This window comes from Delphinapterus leucas, chromosome 6, assembly GCF_059928025.1.
Source record: "Delphinapterus leucas isolate spDelLeu-1000000601 "Yukka" chromosome 6, BTC_Dleu_Yukka2, whole genome shotgun sequence".
Lineage (NCBI taxonomy): Eukaryota > Metazoa > Chordata > Mammalia > Artiodactyla > Monodontidae > Delphinapterus > Delphinapterus leucas.
The window spans coordinates 90,327,267-90,344,609 of NC_143134.1; the positions used below are offsets into that span (position 1 = coordinate 90,327,267).

General features: G+C 51.0%; 1 protein-coding gene across 14 annotated transcripts in view; it reads right to left on the bottom strand.

Annotated features, from left to right (window-relative positions):
• The window catches only part of SHB (SH2 domain containing adaptor protein B), a 134,112-nt gene that overhangs the window by 35,400 nt on the left and 81,369 nt on the right, over nt 1–17,343 (bottom strand). For 12 of the 14 annotated variants that reach the window (XR_016393594.1, XM_089913434.1, XM_089913423.1 and 9 more), the window contains one exon: nt 11,705–11,920. Coding sequence is in view for 13 of the 14 variants with exons in the window: in XM_089913434.1 (XP_089769560.1) it covers nt 11,705–11,920 (216 nt within the window). In the remaining variant the exon portion in view is untranslated. Of the gene's footprint in view, nt 1–3,895; nt 4,031–8,777; nt 8,880–11,704; nt 11,921–17,343 lie in introns of those variants that run through there. The other 2 variants (XM_089913430.1, XM_089913432.1) reach the window with 2 other exon arrangements.

Here is a 17,343-nt window from a genome sequence, read left to right on the forward strand (position 1 = left end):
GTCCCCCTTCCACAAAGCCTCCCCTGATCCCACCTGCTGAGAACTACCTTCCTCCTGGGCGGCTCATGGCACTTGGCCCTTCTCTTGTAGCTCAGTGGGCCCCCAACCAGCCCGGGTGTTCTGCGGGGGCAGCGCCTGGGATTTACTTTAGGCCTCTTTTTCCTCTCCAATCTCTTGTCTGTCCCTAAACTGACTGTAGTGCTGAGCATAGAGATGGTGTTTAGTGAACGTTTGCTTAGATGAAGTAAATGTGTTCCTTCAGGATCTGGCTCCTTCCTGTTTATCATTCAGGGCTGGCCAGAGAGATCAGGTTCCAAAATGCCAAAGGGCCTCTAAAGCACAGCTCTCTGGGCTCAGAAACTCTTGCTGGCTCCTACTTCCCTGGGACGGAGAACTCACTCTGATGCTTGAGGTCCTCTGTGACTTGGTGACAACCTGACCTTCTGGATGCATCTTCCCCTAAAAAAACCCCTCCGGGTTCCACACCCACCCCTAGGCTCCAGTCACAAAGAATGGCTGGTCCCCAATCCATTATCTGCCTTCCTGCCTCTAGGACTTTGCTATGCTGTGCCTGTCCGATAGAACCCCTTTCTTCACTCTCTCTGGTGCAAAAGTCCTAGCCATTCTTCAGTTCAGCTTTAATGCTACCTCCTGGGGGGAAGTTTTGTCCTAGACACCCCCCCCAGGTGGAATTCCTTTCTCCTCTTCTGAACCCCGCCTCCCCTGTCTGTGCCACTGTCTGACCCCGCGCCAGTCTGTATTACAGTGCATTATGTAGGTGTCTTCTCAGAACGGGATGGAGATGGGGCCTCGTGCCTCAGCCTCTTCTGAACTTCCCCATGCCTGACGCACAGCCCATGGGCTGCAACAAGGCCAGAGAACAGAGGAACTGCAGCGGCTCAGCATCATGGAAAGGACGTGGACTCTGGAGTTAGGAAGATCCGGGTTTGAACCTTGCCTCTGCCACTATTGTGTGACTTTGGGCAAGACTCTAAACCTCTCTGAGCCTTAGCTGCCTCTTCTGTAAAACAGGGCTGACAACACCTATACCATAAAGGATTGTGGAGGCGGTTAGTAACAGATGATGTACCAAAGTCCAGGCAGGCCCCCTGTATGTGGTGGTCCCTTCTCCCCATGGTCACATCCATGCTCAGAGCAGCTCCTTTTCATGTACTCAAGAAGATAAAGTATCTTGTATCAGAAACCATCTTCTCCAACCTGTGCTGGAATTCCGAAGTTGGAAGTTCCAAGAGGACAGGACATATTCTGTTTTATTCAAACGCGAATTCCCAATGCCTAGAACAGTGCCTGATATATAGTAGATGCTTAGAATCTGTTGAGTGAATGAATCTCCATCCAGATTTATGGTCAGCAGGACCAAAAATACTCATTCATCAATCAAGAAAGGAAACTTAGGAGCTGGACTCCCCACCTCAAATTATTTTAAAATAGTTTTGAAAAATGGCTTGACCTTTAATGAGTGCTTCCTGTGCATGGGCAAGCATACGTGAGGATCCGACGTGACATTCTCTTCTGACCCTCACAACGAACTGAGAAGGTTGGTGCAACTTCACCTACATTTTTATGAACGGGGCCTGGTGCGGGCAAATAGCCTGCCCCAGCAGATAGAAGCAGGCTGTCACCCCAGGCAGCGAGCCCCAGACCCCAGTCCCTGTCCCTCTGCTTTGGGATGGAAACACTGCGCAGCCTCCTGGAAACCCTGGAAAGCCTCTAGAAGTGCCTTTCTCTGGGGACGGGCAGGGAGAGAAGAGTCGACAGTCTGCCAAACATCCCCCAGCCCTCTGGGCGGACCACGAGTGTGGATGGTGGCCCCTAAGGACAGGGTTCATTCACAGGGAACCGGAAAGGAGCAAAGGGGGCCCAGGGTCTTGGGTCCCAGGTGAGGCCTGCGATGTGCTCCAGGTTCAGTGGCTGCTTCTTTCTGGCTGGCCTGGAGTCTCCGGCCCTCCCAGTTCTCTAGTATGGGACAGAGTCCTTTAAGCATAAGGCAACAAGGATTAGAGAACTGAAAACAAAACCCTGTGCACGGAGCTCTCAGGTGCTAAAGAGGCTTCTTTAGGCCCCGTGTGGATGAGGTGGGAGTGAATACGGGGCTGACAGGAGGGGCCTGCACAGTGTTCCAGGCCTGGTGTTTGTTCATGGATGTCCTATGACTCTGCAAACACAAGGGCACAGAGAACAGAATGAAGGTGCCCAAGGCATCCCTTCCACACAGTCCTGGGCCCTGATTCCTCCACACTGCTGATGGCCGGGTAGGTTTGTAGTGGGGGGACAGGCGGGGAGTGGGGAGGGCAGGGGTGCAGAGGCATGGAAGGGGCTGCAGCCCAGGCAGTCATAAGCCTCCAAGAGGGGGCAAGGAGGGAGACCGCGCGTTGGTTTGGGCAGGTGGGGGGCCCCCATGACCCAGAGTGTACGGAAATACCACAAGCTTTCACGACGATGAGCAAACACTTGCACTTGACTAAAACTCTGTTCCTATGACAACGGTCCTCTGTTGCTTCAACTTTCTAAACATATGTTCTGCCTCATCTCGCCTGCTCCTCATAGTAAGACAAGTATTAGAATTCCCATTTTACAGCTGGAGAAACTAAGGCCCAGAGAGGTGAAGCCCTCTTCTCCCCTGCAGTTCAAGAGCAGGCCTCACTCTCCCCTCTGCCCGGTTAGTGAAGTTTGTGCCTCCAGGTAGGCTGTAAGGTGATGGGCAGCCTAGCAAATGTTTTGGTTTGCTTTTCCAGGATCACCTATGACAGGCCTCTGTATTCTCCTTGCAGACACATGCAGTCCCCAGGGCACCAAGCTGCCACGTCTCGTGGGCAGTGCCTGAGAACAGAGGTTCTCATTATGAGAGGGGGCAGTGGTGACTCCCCGAGAAGCAGGGCGTGGGGAAACCCACTTGGGCTCCAGGAATCCCATCTGGTTTCCAGGAACGCTGTCCATGCACGTACACCCAAGCCTGGACTGGGGAAGGAGGGCCTGGCATGAGGGGCGTGCCTGCATCCTCCTATTCTGCACCCCAAAAAGGAAGCATGGACACCGCTGCCTGGTGCAAAGACCCTGCCCCAAGGGCTGCTGCTTGGCTGCAGGCAAAGTAGGGACAAATCCTGATGAAAATGATGAAATGACCCAAACGCAGAGGACTTTACAGTTGATGAAGCAAGCCACCTCCACCATCATAACTCATTTTATAAATGAGGAACAAGAGCTGCAAAAGGGACTGACTTGCCCCATGTCAACAGCCAGATTTGAACCTGGACTTGAACCCACGTCTTCTGAATCCCAGGGGCCTCTAACAAGTTCTGCGCAAATCCTGTCTACAGTGCAACAGGTTCTCAAAAACAACAATAGTAACGATAATGATACCAAAAGCCAGCCTCCACTGAGCCCTGACTGTGCCCCTGACTCCTGGCACCAATTACCACCTGGTTTTATAGATGAGGAAATAGGCAATTGGCCCCAGGTCATCCTGCTAGCAAGGGGCAGCACAGGGCTTTAAATCCAGACCCTCCAGCTCTCCTAGTTCTGAGCTGGGCTCAGTGTCAGGTGTCCCCTCAGCTCTGATGTAGTGTGTCTCCTGACACTTTAACCTGCAGACACCCACTGACTCTTAGAATCAATCCTAGGGCCTGGGAAAGGGACTTCCCCCATCCACAAGCCTCTGAGGACCTGCAGGGAGCAGGCTGGGCATTTGTGGAAATGAGTCTCCCCTTCCAGGAGTCCCAAAGCCCCAGCCTAGCTGCTTATATGTTTCTGCTGCTGCCCCTCCACAGATGGTGGTGGGGGAAGGGAGGAATGACAGGAGGGGACAAGCAGGTGCATGGCTCTCAAGGGTTTGCTTGCCACCTACTGGCACACCAGTCTCTTCACTCACAACATGGCATCCGGACGCACGGGTCAATCCTCAAACACCCAGGGACACACTCTCGGCCTTGAGTTCAGACCAGGGGCTGCAACCACAGCAGACAACAGCCGCTCACAAACGTCCCTCTTCATGCAGGTCCCTCACCCTCATCTGGAGAGGAGACAGGTATACAGCACGAAAGAATGATGTGAAAACGTATCACCTCTGTGTGAGCAGGCTGCATGATACCTATGTATTCTGTGTCCTGAAGAGAACTTGGGGTTGGTTTTCCTGAGACGTGATTTATTCAATAATTTAACAAATATCTGTGTGTTCGTTACGTGCCAGGCACTGATCTACGTGGGGACCCAGGTGTGAACAAGGCCGGCAGAGTCTGTGACCTCACAGAGCTTAAAAATCTCTAACCACACAAAGATCTCTGACCTGCCAAGCAGAAGGGCAAAGATATTTTACTAAACCTTTGGGTTTCTTCCACACAGGAGACAAACGCACTTGAAGCAAAAACATTCCTATCAATATAATTAGCAGGCAAACCAAAGCTATGAAACACCAGTGTTTTTCTTTTTTTTTTTCTATGTTACTAAATGAATTCATTCATATGTCAAACAGAAAAAATAACTGGAAAAACCTGTCCCTCAGCCAAAGGAAGCGAGTGATCCCAGTTCTCTGTTTAAAGCCCCCTTCTCTCTGCAGACCTGCTGTTCACACGTGTTAAACATTAATTACAACTGTTACTCATTACATAGCAAAAAGCTACGAGTACAAACACAATTGTTAATTTCCTCCCAGGCCCAAGGCATTCTGGGAACCTGAGCAGGGGGCAGGAAGCACTGCCGGAACCCCAGTGGGGCCAACGGTAAGGAGAAGGTGGCATGTGCTGGGTGTGCCAGGTGATGGTGGGAGGTCTAAGATTCCCTGTGGAAACTTCTGCCGAGTCCGAGCCTGTTTATTCTGAGCACACAAGGATGAGTCATGGGCTTGGTGGGAACAGTGAGCCTGGAGCAGAGTCTGATGGGCTCAATGGCAGCACTACCACCTTCAGAGCATTTGTGTTTCACAGTGACAGTGACAAGTCACAAGCTCAGCACGAAGTGGGCGCAACTGCTTCTGCCTCCAGAACAGCCCAAGCCACCTTGCCCCAGCACAGCTAAAGAGAGTGTTCAGTCCTGCCCTTTACGCACTCTCGGCGTCAACACAGCAGTGGAGAGAGGAGCCTGAGCCGAGTTCATTAGCTGTGTGACTGTGGGCAAGCTGCTCACCCTCTCTGAGCCTGAGTAGTGTCATCTGTGTGATGACAAGGAAACCACACCCACCTTGCAGAACTTCATAGGGTTAACCTGTGCCAGCCTCCTAACTGGTGCTCACTAGCTGTTAATTGCCTGCCCCTTCTCCGTCATCCCCTTACCTTCATAGGATTATTTTAAATTAGCCAACTGAACTGGCTCAGAGATGACTCACAGTTGTTTAGGAAACAGACATACCTGAGACCTTACTTTCCCCTTTCTCTGCCCTTTGAGCCTCACTTGATGAGCTGGGAAAATGTCAAAACTCGAGAGGGTGCCTGCCTAAGGGGTGACCAACACAGCATTAGCACCCCCCATGCTGACAGTAACAAGTATGTATCTGGCGGTTCCAGAATAAACCAATGCACACCCATACGGGATGTGGTAGGGGCACAGAGGGGACCCAGCCCAACCTGGGATGAGGGTGGGGAAGGGACTGGTCATGTCAGGGGAGGCTTCCTGGAGGAGGTGGCATGGACACCACCCGAGCAGAGCTGTGACACCCCCTCCCTAACTCCTCCCTGACCCCAGCACCTAAAACATAGTATGTACTGAGTATACTTTAGGTTCTCAAAGTGGGGTCCCCAGATTAGCAGCATCAGCAACACGTGGGACCTTGTTGGAAATGCAAATTCTCATGCCTCATTCCTGGAACCTACTGAATCTGGAACTCTAGGGGTGGGACCCTGTAATGTTTGATACTTCTTCCAGGTGATTCTGCTGCACGCTCTGGGCAAACCAACCAATCAACAAACGTGTCAGAACCAGAATGGGGAGGGAGGGCTGTGGGGGAGAAAGGCAGTAGAGACCCTCTCACACCTGGGGACCAGTGGCCCAATCCTCGGGAGGGACTGAATAAAGGATGGAAGAACCAGGTGGTTCATGGTGAGAACTATTGCTGGAATCGAGATGGAGTATTTCCTACAAAAGTGTTACTTTCCACACTATCCATGCCTCTCGCTGCCAGGAATAACTGGGAATGAGCTTCATAAATGGGCCCTCTGTGCCCCCAAGTACCTCTTTATGCAGTATTGTTTTAATATATAAAATTAAATTTGATTTAATACAGCAAGCCTTCCCTGAGTGCCAACAACCATTCTCTCATGTGTGACCCTTTAGAGGTTACGAAGTCTTTTCATCCAATTTTTTTCCCTTGATCAACACAGAGATCCAGTGTGATAAGGATTCTGACTATCCCCGTTTTACAGATGGGAAAACTAAAGCTCAGGAGACTGAACAGCCCGAGGTCCCACAGCTGGTGAGTGGTGGAGCTGGCATGTGAACTTGGGATTGTCTGACTCCTGTTACTGTTCCAATGGCTCCCGACACCAAGACACTGTGTTGAGCTTTCCAGGTCAGAGAAACTGGCCAAGGAGCTAGTGCGGAAGCCAGACAAGTACCCAAAATAAATACGTTCAGCATTGAGTCACATGTCTGTCTTCTATTTTCACTGGGAGGCAGGCCTGTCGCTGGCTGAACCCAGGACATTGCCTGAAAAGTAGCTTCAAGGTAGACAAATCTCCAGACGATGAATCGAAAATGAAATGACTTTTGTTTCTCCTGCCACCTGGCACCCTGAGCAGGCACTCTGATCACCCGCTTCACAGAAGCAACTGCAAATCAATAAGGATGTAGTTTTTAACTTGACCCATTGAATTAAAAGGAAACGCTGATGCATCCTCCGTGTACGGCATGACTGCTATGAGGTCTCCAGCAGTCCCCATCCCTTCCCCGGGCCTCAGTTTCCCTAGCTGGACAAGGGGGAGTGGGATGCCATGGGTGGGGACCCCCTTCCTGTGCTGAGGGATGGCAAAGAGGACCAACCCGTGGGATGGCTCTGGTCACCCCATGCAGGCATGAACCTCCAGAACTTGGGCTCCCACAGAATCCTCAGCTGGAACTGTTCCAAGTGGGAACATACACTCTAGGCACGTATCCTACCAGCTGCAGCCGCCGGGAGAAATTGGTGCAATGGCGATGAAAGGCGTGTGACATTTCCTGTGGGCTCTGGGAGGGCGAGGGCTTCAGCCACATTATACAGCATCTTGGATGGTGTCAGAGAGCCCAGGCATTGACAGGGTAAGGGCTTGGGCTCTGGAGTGGGACTTCCCAGGTTCAAATCCTGGCTCTGCAGCTGACTAGCTATAGGCTCCTGGGCAATCATTTCTTCTCTTTGGACCTCGGTTTCCTTATCTGTAAAAGGAGGAAACTAAGGTCCCAGGGGGTGGTTGTGAGGATTAAATGAGATAATGCATGCACAAGTGTTCTGTAAATACCAGCACTTCCCCAACGCAGTGCCCTTTTTTAAGCCCCACCAGGGCCCTCTGCAGTGGACACATTTCCCAGGTGAGGGAATAGAAGCCCCAGGACAGGTTCAGTCCCTGTCCTTCCAATGGCCCCTCAGAGATCTGAAGACTCCAAATCCATGTCTGCTTTGCCAGGTTATCCACCCAGCTCCTCGGCCCCCTGCCTGTGTGGCCACCTCCTGGGCAGGCTTCCTTTGTCCATCCCACAATTCGTGCCACAAAGCCCAGGGGCTGGTCAGACAAGCTGCGTCACCCCCAAGACAGCGTGGAATCACCCAGGCTGCTTCTCCTGCCCCACGCTGAGCAGGGAGCAGCAACGGGGGGCTGGACCTGCCGGCTGTAAAGACTCCAGGGGGCGGTGAGTGGAGAACGCACCCCCTGGAGAACTGAGCGGGTGGAGAACTGCGTCCAGCCAGCTCTGAAGGCAGGTGTTTCTGCTGGGTGGCAAGGGGGCTGTCAGCCTGATGGAAGCCACCGCACCGCTCTGTTCGCTGCAGCTGGTGGTAAGACTGCCTGGGCATCTGTCCCGGGGCTGGGATCAGCTCAGGCCATGTGTGTGGCTTGGGGCTCCAGTGTTGGATGGTTGCGGGCAGGGGTTCTGGCTGAGGCCACCACCAGCCTCCTGGAGGGAGGGCAGGCAAGGGAAGCCGAGGGCTCCTGGGGAGCTTGCGGTGTCTCTCATTCACCTGGCCGCAGAATTCTGAGAAAAGGGAAGACTATCATTCCCAAGAAGCTAGGACCACCTCACACCCTGCAAGAGCTGTTTTCGCGACAACCGGGAAGGGATAATCAAGCCTTCCCGAAAGGCTGCACTGGCTGAGAAGGCCTACTTCTGCGGAGAATGCCAAAGCATCCCTTTGAGAACAGCCTCGTTTCACGAATGCAGTGCAGGACAGCACTCTGAAAGGCGGAAAGCACTTTTGCTTCGTAGACTGAATCACAGAGTAGCTCAGAGGCCTTCCCTTCTCCTGGCCTTTGACCAGCATGCTGGGATCCTGAAGGAATGAAGCTTGGAAGCAGCCCTGGAGAGGGCTGCAGGCCAACCTCCCACTGCAGGGCAAAGCCCTCCCAACACCAATCCCGCCTCATTCAAGCTTCTGCTGGCAAATCTTGGTGAGAGGAAGCTCATTATACACTTTCAGGTGTACCTGAAATTCTTACCACTCACTGTGACCCTAAATCCCTATGACTCCTTCTTGGTGGGCCTACCTCTGCCCTTTGGGGGTCCCCACACCACACACCTTCGGAAATCTGAAAACGCTGACCAGGTTACCTCATGCAAGCTAAACAGGCAGAATCAGAATGCAAGGGATGCAGGGACTTCCCTGGTAGTCCAGTGGTTAAGACTCTGCGCTTCCACTGCAGAGGGCATGGGTTCGATCCATGGTTGGGGAGCTAAGATCCCGCATGCTGCGCGGTGCGGCAAACAAACAAACAAACAAAAAAACAAGGGATGGAAAGAGATGCTAACGATACTGCCCAGTGGATTCTACCACGGCTACAGATCCTGCACCCCAGGCTCTCGGGGCCCATCACAGAGCTCCCGAGGGCCCAGAGAAACTGTGGGGCATTTCAAACAGGTATTGCGATAAGGAGGACGAGGCCCAGCCCAGCCTGCCTTGCTCCCTGACACCACCACTGATGTGCTAAAGTGCGTGCCACACACACTACTGATTCAGGTGGGAACATTATCCTTTGTTTCTGAGCAGCCGTCCTTCTGGGTTTACAGATGGGACCACGGCAGCACTCTAGCAACCTAATCGAACTGTTTCAACTCGTCCTTATTACCTGAGAGGTGGCCCATCCACCTCGTTCCACCTGCACTTTGGGGCTAGGAGACAGGAGGGTGCTCCTTGGCTGCAATGCCGCACCTGACGGGCTCTGTCCACAGATGTGGGGAGGGATCTGGTCAAGACTAAAGGCTGGTGCTCACAGCATCCCTCCAGCCCAAGTGAAACAGCTTCCTCCTATGCCCCAGAAATCAGGACCGAGCCAAAAGCTTCTTGGGGAAAAGCACAATCGGTATCCATCCCAGAGCAAGACACACAATTGATGAGGTAAGTGACTTGATGAGACACAGGTGGGGACATGAGTCAGACTACTTTCTATCAGCAGCCTAAGAAGTTGACCTATAATGACACTTGTGATAGCAGCTCAGCAACATATAACCAAGTCCACAGTGGCTACCTGTGGCTCAGAAACTTGTCTGGAGACAGTTCTATCTAAGACCTTGTGATCCTTTGTGAAAAACTAAATGTATAGTGGTTTTAAAACTAGCTTTGGGCAGAAGTGGGCAAGTTCTGGTCTGAGAGGCTTCTGAAGAGATGATGTCCTGTAGGGTAAGGGCTTTTCACTCTAACATGCCAGCGAATCACCTGGGGGTCTTTTAAAACAGATTGACTCTGCAGGTCTGGGGTGGGGCCTGAGACCTTGCATTTCTCACCAGTTTCCAGGTGATGTGATGCTGCTGGTCCAGAGACCACATATTGAGCAGCAAAGCACCAGACTAGACTAGAGCAACTAAGGTGACATGACCTGCAAGGTGGTCAGTCCAGGAGAGGGTGAGACGCCACACCGCCTGGAATGTCATCTCTTGCCATGGGCCCTTGGTATCTAGGACAGTTGTCACATGAGCCCTTTAGCCCTTTAATCAAACTGGTGTTTGTGAAGAGCCGCCTCTGGGACATCATCGGCTCCATTCTAGTTCCTCCCACACCCGGGAGGAGCACAGCCTTGTCAGCCATGCCAGCGGACAGGCCTTGGATTCCCTTGTGCCGAGGGCAGAGGAGGCTGTGAAATGCACAGGAGAGACCTGAGGTGACCAAGGACCTCAGCCACATGACTACTCTCGGCTCTGGCTCTTGACTGACATCAAGGCCTGGCAGGCGGGCCCAGCACCTACAGCACTGAGTCCATATGGTGAGGGAAGTGCCCCACCAGAGTCATGTGCAGGAAGCTCAACAGGCTCAGAGAGGCAGCAAGGAAGCCCGTGGGACATGTGGCTGCGTACCAGGAGGGCTCACAGGGATGGCGAAGGAGGCACAGGACGTTTCCAGATAGGACACAGCAGGGAAGGCCACTGAGACAGAAGGCATGGGACTGCACAGTGCGCTACATCCAGGGAACTGTGAGTAGTCTGTGCTAGAACAGTCAGAACTTCGAGCAAGGGAATCAAGATGAGTGGAGGGCAGAGGCCTCGCTTTAGGGGGCTAGGAAGGGAGGGCGGGTCTAGTTGTGCATGAAAATGGGAGATTCAAGGCAAAATGAATCTTAAATAAAAATAAAAACTCTCCCTTTCTGACCTTCAATGTGGTAAGAATTAAATTACTCACTCGATGTCTGTTTATATGCCTAAAGTCTTAGAAGCATAAAAGTGTTTTTGCATCTGACTTTTCCCCTCTTAACATTAAACATAAGCATTTCCCTAGGTTGTTATAAACTCTGTGTCAACATCACTTTGTAGTGGCTGCACAATATTCCATTTAACCGACCCCCATTGCTGGACATTCAGGTCATTCTTCATCTCTCATGATCACCATGCCTTTCCTGTGCTTTAGATCATAACCTCAGCCTGGACCCTAAGGACTGGGGTTAGGATCAAAGGGTGTGTACATAGCTTAGGACAGGTGACACATGTGGCAGACTGCTTTCCATACGGCTGTGGGAGAGGAGAGGCACCTGAGTCATTCAAGGGGCTCTAGGCCAGGGGTAGGGTCAACTCCTGAGGTCAGGATGTGGCCACGGCCTGTGCTCTGTGGATGGGCTCGTGCTGAAGCTGGGACAGGAAACGCAGCAGCCCTGGATGCATGCAGGCCTGTAGCAGCTGTATGACAGGATGGAGCCACTGGGCTCCACAAGGCCCAATAGGAGCCACTCTGCAGATTGATTTTCTTCTAGCTTCTAAGATTTCCTTCTGAAATCTGAAATCTTGGCTTCAGTGAACTAGAGCATTACCAACAGGACCAAGACAGAGTCAGACAATGAGATCATCTGGGCTGTCTCTGGGGATGGGGGGAGGGACTGGAACGGAGACCCTGGAGGCCAGACCCGGGAGTTCCCCTAGGCCTGGCCTAAGGGACTTCCTCCAGGACCCTCCTCATCCTTGAAGGGCCCAGCTGTACTAGAAACCCTGTGGTTTACCTGAGCAGGCAGGGACCCGTGCACTTACTCCCTTTACAAAGGTGAGTGCCATGTGGGTCAGCGGCCGCCTCTGAGCAGGGCCACTGGCTCCTTACCTGCCAGAGCTGGGATGGTGACCCGGTTCCATTCCCATGGCTGGTCGTATTCATCAGCGGGCCTGTCATCATCCTGGGGCAGCTTGCTCTCCCGCAGTCGGGGGCTGACCGTGCTCTCTGAGTCGGAGTCCATGCTTGGGCCCTCGGGTTCGTAAGGGGTATCGTATAATTGGATGCCTTTGTGCTGGGACCGGACGCTTTCCTGCCTCTGAAATTCTGCAGTCAAAAAGGAAGGAAGCAGAGATGTAAAGCATGCACAGCACGTGCTTCCTCACCTGGGACCCACCAGGTGACACCAAAGGAATTCAGAGCCGCCAGCCAGGGAGGTGGAGGCTGTATTTAACTTCTGTCCCACCCCTCGAGGGCGGGGTCTCTGCTCTCACTGCTCAAGGCTTCCTCACAGAGATCTCAGGCTCTGGACCAAACAATAGAACGAGAAGCCTCCCTGAGAAGCCTCCCTGCCACCGCCTGCAGTCTTCAAGGGCACGGGGCGGCGCAGAAGTGAGCGTGATGTTCCGGGTGTGTTCTGACACCAGCCCAGGACAGGCAGAGGTCTCAGCCCCATCGCTTACCAAGGCGGGGGTGGTCTTCCCACTAGGGCAACTCCCTGGTCTCTGGACTTGTCACTCCCGAGCTATAAAATGAGAAGCTTGGGCCAAATGACCCTCAAGTTTCCACCCAGCTCACATATTCATTTTAAAGACCTACGAAGCCAAGAGCCACCCCCAGGGGACGCAGGGTCACTGATTTTTCCCCTACAAAGCCCCAGGAATGACCCTTTTCCTGCATTTCTACCTCCCCCAGGGCCTGCCTATCTTCTAACACACTGAATACAGCCAAGAAACTTGAGAGCAGATGTCCAGTTTCACTTCTGAATAAGGAAGGAAAGCTCTTAATCTTCTGGAGAGGATGCCAAGGCCTGGCTCCAGTGTGGGCTGAGGGGCGACCGCCCATCTAGATGAGGCCCCAGACAGGGCATGTTCCTTTCAGCTGCTGCTTATTCCTGAGAGGCCAGCAGTGGCTGAATGATGGATTCCAGGATGATGCTACGATCAGGTGCTTCCTCCTCACACAGGGGCACTTTTCTTGCTTTGATCATAAACACCCACTGTGCGCAGGGCCAACGTGAGGACGGGGGAAAGGAGGGGGTTCGCTGTTGAGGCTGCTCTCGGCAAGCCCACTGTTTCCAGAAGAGATACAACGGGCACCTAAATCACCATAATATTCTGCAGCCAAGGGGCTGCTGCAGGGCCTGGGAGGGATGAGACAGGAGGAGAGATGACATTTGAACTGACAGCTCTGACAAGTGGAAACAGGAGAGGGACAGGATTCCCTGTGGTAGGACCAGGGCAAGCCAAGGCAGTGCAGCTGGAGAGAACGTGCTCACTGCCCACTTTCTTGTTTTATTTGTAAGATGTACATAACATTTGCCATTATACCACATTTAAGTGCACAAGTCAGTGGTATTAAGTATATGCGCACTGTCGTGCAGCCATCACCACCATGCATCTCATGAACTTTATCTTCACCCTAACCTGAAACGGCCCCCCACTAACTCCCCATTTCCCCTCCCCCAGCCCCTGGCAACCACCCTTCCACTTTCTGTCTCTATGAATTTGACTACCTAGGTACCTCATATAAGTGGAATCATATGGTATTTGGCCTTCTGTGACAGTCTTATTTCACTTAGCATAATGTTTCTAAGGTTCTTCCATGTTACAGCGTGTGTCAGAAGTTCATTTCTTTTTAAGGCTGAATAATATTCCACCATGTGTCTATTCACTGTCTACTTTTGCTGGAGCACCAGGTCCAAGGAGGTGGGAGAGGGGTGGTGGGGCTTGATAAAAAAGCACTGAGGGTGGTGAGAGTGAGCTATTTAAGTGGTATCTCGAGGCATTCTCCAAATCAGAGGTCCAGTGCCATAAAGATATAGTAGAAACCCACAGGAGTCATGTGCCTTGAAGAGCAGTTGACAAAACACATGAATGACGTCAGCCTTTCTGAGAAAGAGCATTCTTTTAGACTGGGCTTCATGATCCAAGGCCAGCTCATAGGGTCGACAAAAAATCCACCTCTGCGCACAGGCCCTGATACAACAGAAACTAACCAATGCTGGGTAGTGACCTTTAGTGATGACATTAAATAGCGCTGTGGTAGTATCTCCCAAACTTCACTGAGTTACATACCGACTTCATAATTTTGCTGTTTTCAAGTACCACCTGGCTTATTATTTACCATTGTTATTGATGTTGCCTCATTTTTTAGAGTAAATAAATTCACTTAAAAAGGAAACTTTTAATCACCATCCCATAAGCCATTATCCTTACCAAAAACAGATGATAAACATAAAAAGAATGAACAAGAACAAAACCAACTAGGTGGGTACCACTGCCAGGAGGCAAGCCCAAGGCTCACTTTCTCTCTGCTGAAAAGGAAGATGGCAAGTAATGGAGACCTGGTGGGGGCAGGCGGGAGGTCTAAGCAGCAAACCAAGATACTTTCTTTGGCAAACAAGAATAACCTTCTCTTTTTAGAAAGAAAGTAAATGAAAAGGGAAAAACCTCACTATGTGGTTCTCAGGCTGCCTAAAATCATGTCTCCTCTGAGAAGATGTCCCTTACTTTGGCAAAACACGGCTTTATTGGGTCCCATGAGTAAACTGGGATGATTTATTAGTTTTGAGGATGATGCTTTCCTTTTCATGGGGGGTAAGAGGAGAAGAGAAGAGCTACAAAAGGCAGGACTTGGTCATTTTAAGGCAAAGACCAACTGTAAGGTACTGGAGACAACTCTGTAAATTACAAAATCTGCCAAAGTGCTTGCTTTGTGGGGTCATATCCTCCGCACCCCTGCCGCCCCTGGCTCTAAGGAGTGCAGTGGAGCTTCCTGGCTTTGGAGAATTCCAAGGGATGGGGACATTGGGAATGCAGCTGACAGGCACCGACATAGGAAAACCACCTTCCACTTCATCCTCTTTCACAAGCAGGACCAGCAACCACTGACATGTACGCTACAGTTTACAAAGCACTTTGCATGCAAATCGTCATTTAATCCTGGGCCACAAAGCAACTCGTGGATGCACTTCTGTGGGCCCCCAATAATCATGAACATCCTTGCTTTCTCTCTCCCTCTCACACAGAGCCCAGATGCAAACAGATATTCCATGAATGTGGGTGGGATAAATGAATGACAACTGACAGCCAGAAACCCCTCTTTACCCCAAATTCCAATTTATGAAAGTCCCTGACTTTAGTGATAAGGTACCTGGAACAAGATGAAAAATGCATATAGCCCAGTATTACACAATATTCAGAAGAGATGGATAGTCTACATAAACACTAGCTTAAAAGGAAAACATGTGCAGGGAACAGATTAGCTATTAAATCAGAGGGACTTGGGCATACACCTCTCAGACAGGATTTATTGTTCCCAAAGTATCTGCACCTCACCAAAGCTGGGTTAGTAACGGCATGCAGTTAGGGTAGGGGATGTTATGATGGTAATCATTAAAACAAGCTTCCCCCCTATTACATGGTGAATTCAAATTTTCATTAAGGCCTCAACAATAGGGAGCAGTTAAGTAAATTACGGCATGCTAACTGGATGGAATATTAAACAGCCATTAAAATGATAAATCTGAAGATTATGTAGCTACATGGAATAGCGTGCATGAAATTATGCTAAGTTAAAAAGTGAAATACAAGACTGTTTATGTGTTGAGCAAACCGTATAATGTGGGCTTTCTAAACAAGTCCTGGGCAATGTGAACAATGCCCCAGAGGAATTCTACTCCTTGCTTAGGAATTGCTGAACACCGTCATCACACACTTTGCCCATAATATCTAAACTCTGATGACAGCAATGTTGTAAGTACAGATACACATGAGTAAAGGACAGAAAACCTGATACAGGAAGATAAACAGCTACTGTGTATAGAGGGAGGAATTATTGCATAGTAATTTTTCAAAGTTGTTTTAAATAATGAATAAGTATGTTAGTAAAGAAAAAATGTAGTTAAGAGTGGATCACATGAAAGTAAATACGATGTTAAGTTGGGCTTATAGGAGCTGTGTGTTTCGGAAGCAGCTGCCTTTGCCTGAGAAAACACCCATTTAAGGGAACATCTCCTCTCCCAGGAGACGTTTGCCAAGAGCCCCAGGAAGTCAAGGGCAGTTGCGCCAGGCCAGCTCACCAGACATCACTGTCCCCTGCCTAATGACCAGGCCCGTCCTCCTTATTACCCAAACCGATCTGCGACGGCCCAGAGACTGACCTAATAGGGGAGCTGGTAACTGTATGTTTTAAGTCACAAGTTATCTGGACATCACCGTCTATAAATTCATGGAAAATGACCTTTAATATTGGGTGGCAGGCTGTGATGTTACGCCTCTTAGGCAGGGAGCAGGAACATTAAATTGACAGGGTAGGGATTTCTGTCGGCTTCTGAAGTAGAAAGGTTTTCAAGTAGAACTATATATGGAGGGAAAAAAAAAATGAGAGCACTTTGTTTTAGAATCGGAGAATGTTGGAACTGGAAGGGGCCCTGGGCGTATTCACCAAGGGCACAGAGCCAGGAGGGTGAGGCTGGTGTACTGACCAAGGGCTGTGGCCCTGAGAGGCAAGGAGAGCCGAGGGGATCATCTGAGTGAGGGGCCCAGGACAGAGCTTGGTGCAAACCAGAGGCCTCCTGAGTGGCTCTAAGTGTTTCGAGTTCCCCAAGTCCATTGGCAACAAGCTATGCTTTGCTCTGGTGTTCACCAACTCCGTGCCTCCCCCTCACAGTTTTTTGTTTGTGTGTTTTTGTTTTGTTTATTTCCTTTGGCTGTCAGGAAGCTCAGGGTTAATTTTGATGCTTAACCTCAATAGCTAGGTTAGCTTAGATATTGGGTAGAATCATTTTCACTTGCCCTTCCTTCTACTGTGGAGCTTGATATCTATTATAACAGCCTCATTATATACATTTCTTTTTATTATGCATAGCCTCAGGTCAGTATTCTGAAAGCAGGCAGACACACATCTAATGAAAAAGACTAGAAGAAAAAAAAAACCTCTTCTTTACCTCTTTACCTTCCTTTCAGGAAGAGAGAAAGGAGGGCAGGGCTTGGCCTCACCTCTGGGAAACAGGCCGAGGAAATCAATGTACTCGCTGGTGCACCCAGCCTTCTCTGGGAGCGCCAGCATCCACCTGTCCTCACACCCCACTAGGCATCTACTGAATGCCCAGCACGAGAGGAGACGGAGATGAAGCAGACACAGTCCTGGTCTTCAGGGAGCCCTTGGGGAAAGAGGGCCAGAGCCCCCAACACAGACAGAGGAGGCTTAGGGTCCTCAACAGGGAGCAGATGTGACTCTACAACTCAGTTGAGGGAAATCTGGGAAGGCCTTAAAGAATTTAGACATGAGGGCATGGCACAGTGGTATGGCAGGGAAGTTGGGTGTTTGATGAAGGAAGGACCGAAGCAGAGGCACAGGGGCTGGAAGCACGAGGTGTATGTGGGGAAGGTGGGCCGTCCAGGAGGCCCATTGAGAGGGGATGCCGAGGCAGGTGGAAGTGGTTCTGGACGGCCTTGAATGCCACGGGACAGCACCCCCAAGACTGTCTAAGGAGAGGTGCAGGCTGGAGAACCCCCAGGCAGGGT